Source organism: Bombus bifarius, unplaced genomic scaffold (assembly GCF_011952205.1).
Source record: "Bombus bifarius isolate JDL3187 unplaced genomic scaffold, Bbif_JDL3187 scf7180000007970, whole genome shotgun sequence".
Taxonomy (NCBI): domain Eukaryota; kingdom Metazoa; phylum Arthropoda; class Insecta; order Hymenoptera; family Apidae; genus Bombus; species Bombus bifarius.
This window is the reverse complement of record NW_022884356.1, coordinates 5,488,507-5,500,276: the sequence shown is the minus strand read 5'-3', so window position 1 is coordinate 5,500,276 and position 11,770 is coordinate 5,488,507. Positions and strand designations below refer to the sequence as shown.

Here is an 11,770-nt window from a genome sequence, read left to right as displayed (position 1 = left end):
ATAAACTGAAGATCAATGAATTTGTTCATTAAGTAAAATAAAATTTTTTTGTTAAAGATGGTAATCATCAAAATTTTAAAAGTCAACTCGGAAGGACAATCATAATTCAGTTCGATTTCTTGTCGTAGGCTGAGAGGTGTGTACGATTTTGCATATATAGACTTTTACGAACTTTACGCGCACATGTATTGTAAGTATTCTATATTTTGTACCTTTTTTATTTTTGTACCTGATATATTTGCTCACGACACTTTTGCAGACAACCTGTACATTGCATTGAATAACTTAATACGGTAAATAAAAAACATTAAATTTATTATCGGAGAAAATAACGAACTCTATGAGTCTCATAATAACATTTTATACACTAAAATGTAATAATAGCTGCTCTCATGTGATCGCATTTTTTTAACACTAATTTTAATTAATAATCAATATATGTCTCTATATATTCAATAGCTATTTCATATATTAAATTATATTCTATATTGATTGGATTATAATAAAATTACAAAAAATAAAGTAAACATTAATAAGAATAAAAAGAACTTTCATTTTCAGCTAAAGCACGTTTCACATACAAAAAGCAACAATTAGAGGCCATGTGAAATTTTTCGTTTTAAACTACCATAGTGCATGTACAATGTTCTTTTTTATATTCTAATAGTAGTAGCAGTAGTAGTAGTAATAGTAGTAGTAGTAGCAGTAGTAGTAGTAGTAGTAGTAGTGGTAGTAGTAGTAGCAGTAGTAGTAATAGTAATAATAATAATAATAATAATAATAATAATAATAATAATAATAATAATAATAATATCTTTCATATACTTTTGTTATTCGTGTATCGTTAATGAAAGTGCACGTGCACAATAATTGTAGATAGTCACTGATTCTTTATATTTGGCCCTCTGTCGGCAGAGTAAAAATTGATCGCATCTAAAGGTTCTTAGAACAATTTTTTTCTCATTTTTCAATTAAAGTTAGTTTCAGTCCCGGCCAGATTGCGACACTATGCTCAATGTGAGTCCTTCCGTTTTCAAGATTGCATATAAGTAACACCAGTATGTGCCGTGTATTAACTAATTTTCGGGTAATACGAATTAATTATTGATACTGATTATCTTCATTTGAAAGACGTGAATCCTATATGCAGCCTTAAAAGTGCTTCATACTTCGTTTTTTGTGATACGCATACTTAGAACAATATAAACATAACTCGTATACCCTGTAATGGTCAGGAAGTGTCAATTTCCAATCTGGCCATGTCAAATGTTACGATCGATGCTAGAATACTTTCTACTATATTATGTCCATAAATAGCTTGCACGCTATGAGACACCTCTATCGTCTTTGGGTTTTATAATTAGTCAAAGATCTTCTCAACAAACTCAGTAATTATAAATAATTTTCGATCGACTAACAAATTGTACTTTGGAACACACGCAATCACGTAGATGAAATAATCATCGCAGATCAACGTTTCTCAAAAATATTAAAAATTGCTGAAACACTCGAGTAACACATATCTAGACGTGTGTTAAATATCCATGAGGAATTACCTTTTAAACGACACGAATGTACAAACGTTGTGCATGACTTATATAGCCTTTACTCGGCTCGACATAGAAACATTTATACTTATCTTTCTATGTGAACTATAAAACCCAAAACCAAAATCTAATTGGCAGTATAGTGTTGGACGTTGCGCCCAGCGCAAGGTGCATAGCAGAGATGCTGCGGCTAGTAAGGATTGGATACCTTACTTCTGACAAAAAAACAATGTTTATGCGGTTTGAATAAGATAATACCAGAGGTTACACGTATGTGGCCATAGTGCCGCTTGGAATAGGCGGTGTTTCTTCCGGTCTACCTTTGGGCCCGTATTGTCCAATGAAAGAGCCGTCCTCCGTAAACCGCCCTTTAACAAAATGACCATCACAATTTATAAATTCGCATTAAAAATTATAATTTAAGAAACATAAACCATTAATGTTCCGATCTATTTTTAAATGTATCATTTAACCTACCTTACACTAACGTGGCAAATGCTTGTGAATTTGGTTCCTGTTTACGATGTCGACCATACTGACCGATGAATGATCCATCCTCGTTCATACCTTCTACATTAAGTCAAACAACAAGGCAAAATAAAATGAACAAACAAAAACATAACATAAATTAAGGTGCTAAGGCAAAAAAAAATAAATAACATGTGAATAAATATCTTATCCTATGTCGGGCGTGTACAAAATGGATATAAAACAAGTATTTGTATTCATGCTGTTATGTGGATTTGTGGCGGCACTCGACAACAAAATACCGCCACTCGACACTAACTTCTACCGGACGACGGTAGCGCAGTAGTTAGCGCCTTAGGTTACGAACGTTCGGGACCCGGGTTCGAATACCGGCGCCAGTAGTCTCCTATTTTTCTTTCAGGCATTTAAATTAGAAGAAAAATAGCAGTACCCCAGCAGCGCGACATCTACAGCCAGCGCAACAAATATCACGGATGCAACTATACCTCAGATTTACACATGTGGGAATTGGAATGCATATCTACTGAAATCTAATACTACTTACTTCAATTGTCTTCTTACATTGTTAATGTAAATAGACTATTTATTATTTATTGAACTAACCTGTATCTCCCTCTCCATATTCTGCCATAGAATCAGTATCAGATTCAGGATGCTTCCCATCTTGATGGGAAGAAGATGCCAGAGACGCGCGACCGCCTGCTGATTTGGTATCTAAAGGTTGCGAATATTCATGAAAACCGCCTTCATCTGGATAATCGCCGCGCCCAGCAGCTAATTCTCTTTCATGTACGGCGTATTTTCCACCTCTATTACGTTTAATAATGCATACTATTATAAGTACCAAAAGAAGAAAGGCAATTGCTAACATCATTCCTATGAACCATCCAGCGGTTGCGACATTTTCTTTAGGCTGAATGATAGGTCCTTCGCTACTCGTTTCTACTTCTTGTGGATCGCTTTCTGTGAAGTAGTTACCATCAACAGCAATGACAGACATCACATAAACTTCACCACTTTGAAGTCCTCGAATTTCGATCGTGTTCGATTGATATTCTGGTTCGGTATGGAGTGATATCGTTTCACCTTTGAGTTTATACTTCACAAAAAAGTGACTTCCTGGATTCCCATTGAGATTCAGCTGCCAGATAATTCTTACATTCGAGTATCCATTTTCCTTTGGAATAGCTTCCCATGTGAATTGTGGTATATCAGGTTGTTGAGATGTGCGTGTTTTTTGCTCGATAAAGTAACTAAGTGAGTATAAAACAATATGTTACCTCATACACATATATATAAAATTAAAGCAGAAAGCAATGATACATACTCATTTCCTTCACCAACTTTAGTTGTTGCTCGAACATGTACACGATATTTCATATCAGGTGCTAGAGCAGCCAATTTTGCACTGGTGGCTTCTGGGTCTATAATATGTGGTTTTCTCTCCAAGAGAGGTCCCAGTCTGGTTCCATTTACGGATTCATAATATATTCTGTAGCCAGTCAAGATACCATTTGGTTCGGCAGGTTTTGTCCATGCTAAAAACAAAGCACTGGAACCCATTGGGAACGCCTCAAGATTGAGGACTGTTCCTGGGACACCTTCTGGTGTGTCAAAGCTTAAAGTTTCAGAAGGTGGCCCAGCATATCTAATAAATAAAAATAAAAAGATTATCGTTACAAATAATGTTACATATGAAAGCCTATAAACTGCTATTTTAAGATTCATTACCGTCCGTTGTATGCTAATATTCGAACATAGTTCTTGTTGAAGGGAACAAATTTGGTAACCAGTGCATGAGTCCTATTACCACCTCTTATATCGATTTCTCGCATTCCCTTTTCACCGTCCTTTTCTGTCCACGTTTGAATCTTATATCCTTGTAATTCGCCCCGTACCGATTCCTCGGGGACCGGATTCCACGAGAATTGTGCGCTTGTACTCGACTTTACTTGATTTAACGTAAAGTTACTCGGTGCTTGCAATGGTACTGTAACATTAAATGAATTTTAGGTAATATTAATTCTAAAAGAAATTGCAAATACTATAAAAAATGTAATAAAAAATCCACAAACCATCTTCTCCAGAGTATCCTGTTACTTCTTCAGGTGCAACTCTACATTCTCCTCTTTCATTAATAGCTACCACTTTAATCTTATATCTTTGATAAGTTGGTTGATTATCCACAACCAAACTGTTCTTCTTCCAATCATGTATGTCTTCTATTGTCCATTTTTCTCCTGGTATATCACGTCTATAGTATACTCTATACATGAATTTGGGTGCATTGTGTTCAATTTGTGGCATTACTGTCCAAGATATAACCAGATTTTGTGGTGTTGTTCCCTTGCCCATAACGTTGTCGGGATTCGTAAAAGGAACGTCTTGTAATGTAGTACATACATCGCTATGTGGTGAGGGCAACGATGGACCTATTTTATTCCATGCTAATACACGGAATGTATAGTTAGCCCAAGGCGACATCGGAACATCGTATGTTTGTTCAGTTGATGGAACAGGATCTTTCGATATCTCCCACGTATCTGGAGTGAAACTGGTATTATGTTGAATAGTGTATCTCAAAATTGGTGCTCTGTTATCACCCATTGGAGTCCAATGTATAGTAGCTATAGTCCCTGCACAATTAACACTAACTAACTTTGGCGGATTTGGTACATCTTGTACAACTAGTGTAGCTTGTGCCTTTGCCTCATCCAACTCGGTATGAGCAACGCAAGTGTAAGTACCGGTATCTAGTTCAGTCGTTTTTGTAATCATTAAAGAATAATCAGTACTTCGGATAAATCGTGGTTCCATCTCAAAATCGATGGGTTCGCCGTTACTCAACCAATCGATTGTAAGCGTTAAACTGGAATCTGTAACAGCGTTACATCTAAAAGTTGCAGTAGAACCTGCAGCAACTTCGTAATCCTCTGGTTCATCTGTGATCCTAGTATGTTCTTTTACTGCTAGATTACCAGAGGCTTCTATTTCTCCGAATTTATTGGACGCATGGCATGTATAGGTGCCTGCATCTAAGAATATTACGTTCTCAATTTCTAAGTCACCAGAATCTAAAGTCTTGTATCGTCCTCCAGTTAGTTCTTGTCCATTTCGAATCCATTTTACAGCAGGTTTCGGTGCTCCAAATACACGGCAAGTAATTCTCACAATTTTACCATCGACTGTAGCGATATCAGCGGGCGGTTGAGTAATTTCGGGTTCTAAAGCTAAAACATTTACGTACACATCCTTGTATACATAACCCAATGAATTTGTAGCATTGCAACCATAGTTTCCTGTATCCTTTTTAGTCAACTTTTCAATAATAATAGAATTTGGTGTAACTTTCCTGCGTGGATTTGGAGGTGCTTCTGATATTGGTTTACCATTATGAATCCATTTTATCTCAGGGACAGGTACTCCATTAGCAGCACACTTGAATTCTACAGTTTCGTCTTCTGCCGCATTTATAATCTCAGGCTCGATAGTGAAATATGGTACCGCCATTACTTGTAAATGTATAGAATACGATTTCGCGTCACCCACTCCGTTTGAAGCTTCGCAAGTATACGTTCCTTCGTCTTTCGAATTAACATGTTTAATTATCAAAGATTTACCATAATTTCCTTGCATTATTCTATCGTTAGTTTTAATTACTTCGCCATTTTTACTCCACACTATTTGTGGTAATGGTGTTCCACCATGTATGCAATATAATTCAATTTTTTTGCCACGTAAGGCAACTTCATTTTTTCTACTCACATATTGTTTAACGGGTTCATATTTATTTTGACTAGCAGATATTCCCGAAGAGATAACGTTCAATAAAACTCTATTACCTAATTTATATTCATTTCTGAATACAGATGTAGCTGCACACGCATAATAAAAATCGTCAGAAGCATCATTTCTTGTAACATTGCTGAACCAAAGGTTCCCTTCAGGATCTAAAGTCATTCGCGAATTATTGATCGACTTGATGCCTCCAGCAGTATCTTGAATTAACCAATATACATTTGGTTTTGGCCAACCATCTGGTGGTTGGCAAGTTAGTTTAAATGGCTGTCCTTCATTTGCATCCAGACTTATAGGATTTTGATCTTTGAATGAGTTCAATTCAGCTTTTCTAACGAAAACTGAATTAGACGTTGCAATTCCCCATTCATTCTCTGCAAAGCATTGATATTGACCCAGATCTTCATCTCGTGGTCTAGAAATCACCAGTGTACCTCTACCAGGTTGCTGAGATATACGGTCATCATATGCTGGCCACTCAAAATTCTTTCCATTTTTAATCCATCGATACCTACATTAAATCAATAAATATAAATAAAAAATCAAGATTGGTCAAATACTCAACATTATCATTATTCATGATTACTGTTATGCTAAAAATAGTACGATATTGATCATAAATAGATGAGAATAAATCATAACGCGGTAATGATATTTTCTATTTTCCTTCAGTATATTGTTAGACCACTCCCATGCATCTACAGTTCACACCACAAGTAAGGTATCTTTATCAGTACTAGTAACTTTATACCCCCTAAGGCTATGAGGTCATCCTGGTAATTAAGACCAGTTACTCTGGCTTCTTTGCAGGACAGAGATAGTGGACTTACATGTAAGTGCAATGAAACTACATGAATGAAATATTCCTGGAAAATATACTATTAATGTTGCACTACTGCATTAATTCTTTATAAAATTTCTGTTTTTCTATGATCAGCATTTAAAATTTAAATCAATGCAATAAATAGTTCTTTTTAATGTAGTATTATTTTTATCTTTTTCCTAAACATTATATTTTTATTTGCAAAATAATAACAAAGTAGCAAGACATATTTTAAGATTTTATTTATTTTCTAATTAAATGAACTTTACCTTGGAGCAGGTTCTCCTTCTGCTTCACATTCAATTAAAAATGGTTTGTCATTCTCATTAATCTTCGCTTGAGCCACTTGAAATAACTGCTCATCTGTTGGGGGTTGTTTGGATATCCGTGGTGGAGATTGGACTAATAAAAGATACAAATGACACATGTGCATTATTGTTACACACTATGAAACGATTTGTTGATATGCACTTAGTAAAATATGTTACATATGTTATTGCTACATATATAACATATGTGTTATATAGCAGTAATATGTTTTTATAGCCGTTGAATAAATTTAAATAGAAATGTTTTAAAATATAGTGAAATGTTATGAAATTAAAGTGCATTCTTAGAACAATATAATCTCCTAACTCAATGCATTATAATCGTATTAAACTAAATTCACTTAGTGTTACATATCTTATAAAAGCAAGTGAAAGCAAAATATGTATTTTTTATAATTTTCTAATGATATAAAAAAAATTGTTTGTGATTAAAAGTTCATAATTAAAGGAAATTTGTTTTATGTGAAAACAACTAGTTGCATCTGATAAGCTTGCTACTGTTTTCACCTCCTATAATATCCAGAATATGGACTATAATTAAAAATCACAGATTGTTATTATGAAAACTGATTGATCGTAACAAGTATTACTTCGAATTTATTGTGACCGATATAAAACGTGATGACGGAATTACACTCACTTAAAGCCGATGCCTGCAGTACCAGTGTTGAGATAATACACACGATGAACTTCATGATCGACCGGTATTCTCTTGATCTAGAAGTAGAAGATTTTCTTAAATATTTCAATCGTACAAATTTCGGGAAGAAGCAAAATATATTTTAAGAAAACATTTATGAAAATTGCAAATTTTTCGTCATATAGGTAGAAACTAGAATCTATTATATGAAATCAAATTAAAATTTCATTTCGAATTCCTTTTAAGAAATATAAATTATGAATTTGAACATTCTTTCTATAAATTTATCCACGTTAATCTTTGTGATTCAAACGAATCCGACAACTAAAGTTGTCACGTTAGAGGCTTTGTAAATCCTATTGGCATTCGCAAAGGCATTAGCGAGTTTTTTGGTACAACACTGGGCTGCATTTTATTTGAATCACATTGTATACACGCGTATACGAAGAATATGAATCGTGCGCAGGAATGTCAGAATGAATATACAATATGACATTAACGATTTTGTTCGAAATAAATGTGTTAACGCTAGAACTACCAATGACTAAGGTATAAACCGCGTTCCAAAGAACTCAAGCTGAAATATAAAAAGATACATAATGCAAGAAAAACAAGCCTTTATCCGGTATATATCGCCAAAAATCATTAAAATGTCTAAAAATACGCCGTAGTAAATCTGCAAAATTTCTATGAAATATGATCAATTTATCATTTTGACGATATTCAAGTAGTTCTAACTTTAAATAGAATTTTCAAATCCCCTGGCGAATAGTTGCCAATGGAGATGTGAGAAATGGGCGTGCTCTCCGCGTAAAAAACCAACGAACAATATACATATGTAGAAAACTAGACATGTGTCATCGGACCGGCTAATAGTGTATTCATCAGCAGCTTCTTAAAAATATCATGCAAAATCTACGTTATTTTTCCATATTTTTTCAGTGAAACTAGATAAAATAGAACAAGTATATGTAACAATGTTATGTATTCGCTTCAGGATCGCGCACAATCGTTGGAACAGGTGATGGTGTTACGATGATCTCACCGAAGTTGTCCTTCGAAATCACAACATCGCCGATGAAAATTTTACCGCCGTTCCGTTCGTCCACCTGTTTCACGATACGTTTGCTTTATTCTCACGGCGTTTAAAGGAATCTGAATCGATCGACCGCTACTTAGAAAACAGATATCCCATGGGGACCAAAAGGGAAAAAAGGGAACACACGGGGCTGGGCAAACGGGCACACCCGCGAACTAGCATTGATCGCCGACGCTTCGTTTGTTCGTTTCACTCAATACCTTGGTTATTACTCGATATCTCGATGTACGTCACTAATCAAATGTACGTTTCTTCACGTCAATGACAATAGCTCACCTATCTTAACGTTTTAAGACGTGTTTGATTATAAAAATTCCGTCATCACCAAGGCATCATCGAAAAACCACTGACTCGCACACGTAACGTAGCGCACCGTACGGTACTGTACACTAGTGTGGATGTGCACGTTGCATGTATTGCAGACTCGATCCCCACCTAGTGTCTTCGGTCACACCGACTTACACTGCTAAGTTTTCACTGAACTTTAAGGTCCGCTCACATAGGAGTGTAGCAGTATTTCGCTATCTAGCCACGGGTCATCACCAAACCTGGCCAGTTAGCAAGATACGATCTGCATTACGGTTCTCTTATACTTTTGATCTAATATTATTAGTAAAATTTTACATTGGTTATAGATTAGGATTAATATATTCTTTTTTAGACAAGAATAACAATTAGTGTTTGATGATTAAACAAATGGAACTTTAAAAGTAAATTTTATGAATTACAAGTTATCCGATTATCCTATTTTACTTGAAATCGTAAAGATATAAAGTGTTATAACCCATCACTTGTAACTTGTCAATTCACTAATATTATTATTTGGAAAATTATAGCGCAAAGAGGTCCAGGGATTCTGTCTTCTAAATCTACATATATCCATCGAGCTCTCAAAACTTTGAAATCTATGAAGATTTTTAGAGCATTCAAAATCAAGGTATTCGAGACTTATCGAAACATTAACGATTTAAGATTTATTAAAATCTTAGACAGTTTCTAATACTGAATCATGCCAAAAATAGTTCGAATCTTAACAATATTGTAAAACTTCGATTTGTTTCGAAATTGAGATTTAAGCACTCATTGCTATAGAAATTCAACCAAGATATCACGGCTCCAATATCTAAAGGTTTGTCAATCTTTATAAAAACGATTAAATGTCAGGTCTCGTACAAATACACACACGTACATGCACACATATGTATAGTGTCAAAGTTCCGCTCCACTTCCAAGAAATGGTGGGGATAGTAATGTTAGCAAGGCGGAATTCCGGCCAGTTAGTAAGACACTACTGCATTCTATGAAAAGAGTTGACATTTATAAGACCACTGCAGACGAGTATAAGAATTTTATATAGCAAAATATTCGTTCATTATATAGTTTGTTAATACTGCTTTATTGAATAATGTCAAATACTTACAATCTTTTCATAAAAGTCTTCTCTTCGCAGGTTAAACAAACGGTGTGGGTATTCCTTTATAGGAGTGAGTCTTTATAGTCTCTTGGCCAATAACGGCCGAGACAAATCGAAGGCATCTTGTCGCGCCAGATTCAAAAAAAGCGCGCCTCCTAAGCAAACGTAGCTACTATGTATAGCCTGTATAGGATCTTAAAGTGCAGCTGTGTATACTTTGCAAAAAGGGGGAAGTGATATATTTTAGACTTGATACGTGTCAAAGAGAGGTAAACGATGCATCTTTACGTGAGCTGTCATACCTTTGTCAACTTCTAAATATGACAAAACTTTTCAAGTTTGAAATTCATATTTAGTAGGTAATGTGGTTTTTTTAGACATGAGTGTAACAGAGTTTGTCACGATAATATTTTATAAAAGAGAGATAAAAAACTTAATGTAAAAATGACAAACGATTGTATAAGATGAGAAACTATGCCATTAATTAATTATCGGTATATTATCGTATATATGATAGGTATGAGAACAATTAATATATAAATGGTATTCCAGGTAAAGAGATACAAATATTATAACAAGATAACTAACACATGTATATTCTAAGATCCAATAGCAAATCTCTTCTGTGATAAGAAATACGTCTGAGTCTGAGCAAATTTAAACTTCGATCGAATGCTCGATATAAAAATATAGGTCGAGCCGTATGCTATGACTTACATGGATATTCAATAAAATTGATGATTTTCATTGTATTGTAGAAAGCCAAGATGCAAAAATTATCATGTCTCTGAATACAAAATATGTTAACAATTATGTACGTAATCATATTTGGTTTTCGTATCAGTTCAGACCACACACACAGAGACAACGAGCGCTGCTTACAGAACACTTAACCGCATCGTTTCTTTTGGCGTTAATTGATAGACCGTGTGCAAAGAATATGTTCTATGATAAAAGAAGTTGATGTTCGTACTGAATATCATATCTCTTTCGTTTTATTTGATTTTTCCGTTCCGTTAATCGCATTTATTTCTTGCATTAAAAGTTATATAATATTTGTTATACTTAGGTATCAAAATAAAGTTGTTGTAGGAAGTAAAGTAGGAAATATTGAAAGAAGTAAACTATATTTGCATATAATTTGCATCTATTCATCTGTCTTGGATAAATGACAAGTTTAATAATTTCTACTTCATTCACAATTCTTGTTTGACACTTGATCCTCAGTGTAGATAATTTGGCAAAGTATCAAAAATTGCAGTGCGGTTTATAGGACATGTAAAAGCATTGTCACAAATTTAGATTGAGCTACACGAAACCGACAAACTCAAACGTATATTTTAGATTATTATATTAAGACATGATTTCCTTGCGATTGTAAATTTATTGCTTTATTATCAATTCACAAAATAAAAATTTAATGAATACATATTATATAAACGTTAATAATAGTAGGATTAATGATAGAAAAAGGTCGTCCAATCTTCTTCATACTGACTTTGTACAATTTGAAAATAAAGAATAAGCCTTAATGTGTATTTGCATCTTAGGTACTTTTCTGATTAGTCAGTTTAATCAGTAACATTTAATTTCATTAAAAAACATGATATAATAAAAATAATTTAAATATA

The 11,770-nt window shown here is 34.2% G+C and overlaps 1 protein-coding gene and 1 long non-coding RNA gene across 7 annotated transcripts; one reads left to right on the top strand and one right to left on the bottom strand.

Annotated features, from left to right (window-relative positions):
* Positions 1-839: 839 nt before the first annotated feature.
* On the bottom strand, positions 840-9,151 carry LOC117210869 (neuroglian). 4 transcript variants are annotated; one of them, XM_033454292.1, is made up of 9 exons: positions 9,002-9,151; positions 7,627-7,703; positions 6,927-7,059; positions 4,112-6,345; positions 3,768-4,026; positions 3,364-3,684; positions 2,640-3,289; positions 2,025-2,117; positions 840-1,915 (listed from the first exon to the last, which is right to left on the bottom strand). In XM_033454292.1, exons 2-8 carry the CDS (start codon positions 7,679-7,681, stop codon positions 2,026-2,028), a joined length of 3,744 nt encoding a protein of 1,247 aa, XP_033310183.1. In that variant the 5' UTR covers positions 7,682-7,703; positions 9,002-9,151; the 3' UTR covers positions 840-1,915; position 2,025. The 4 variants fall into 4 exon arrangements, 3 of the variants coding, with proteins under 3 accessions (XP_033310183.1, XP_033310164.1, XP_033310173.1); XM_033454273.1 differs by lacking the exon at positions 2,025-2,117; XM_033454282.1 differs by lacking the exons at positions 2,025-2,117; positions 9,002-9,151 and adding an exon at positions 8,672-8,995.
* Positions 9,152-9,864: 713 nt separating this feature from the next.
* Positions 9,865-11,730, top strand: LOC117210930. 3 transcript variants are annotated; one of them, XR_004488179.1, is made up of 3 exons: positions 9,876-10,104; positions 10,176-10,408; positions 10,499-11,730. It is a non-coding gene; the product is annotated as an uncharacterized LOC117210930 (long non-coding RNA). The 3 variants fall into 3 exon arrangements; XR_004488178.1 differs by having other exon boundaries at positions 9,865-10,408; positions 10,517-11,730; XR_004488177.1 differs by having other exon boundaries at positions 9,867-10,408.
* Positions 11,731-11,770: the final 40 nt, after the last annotated feature.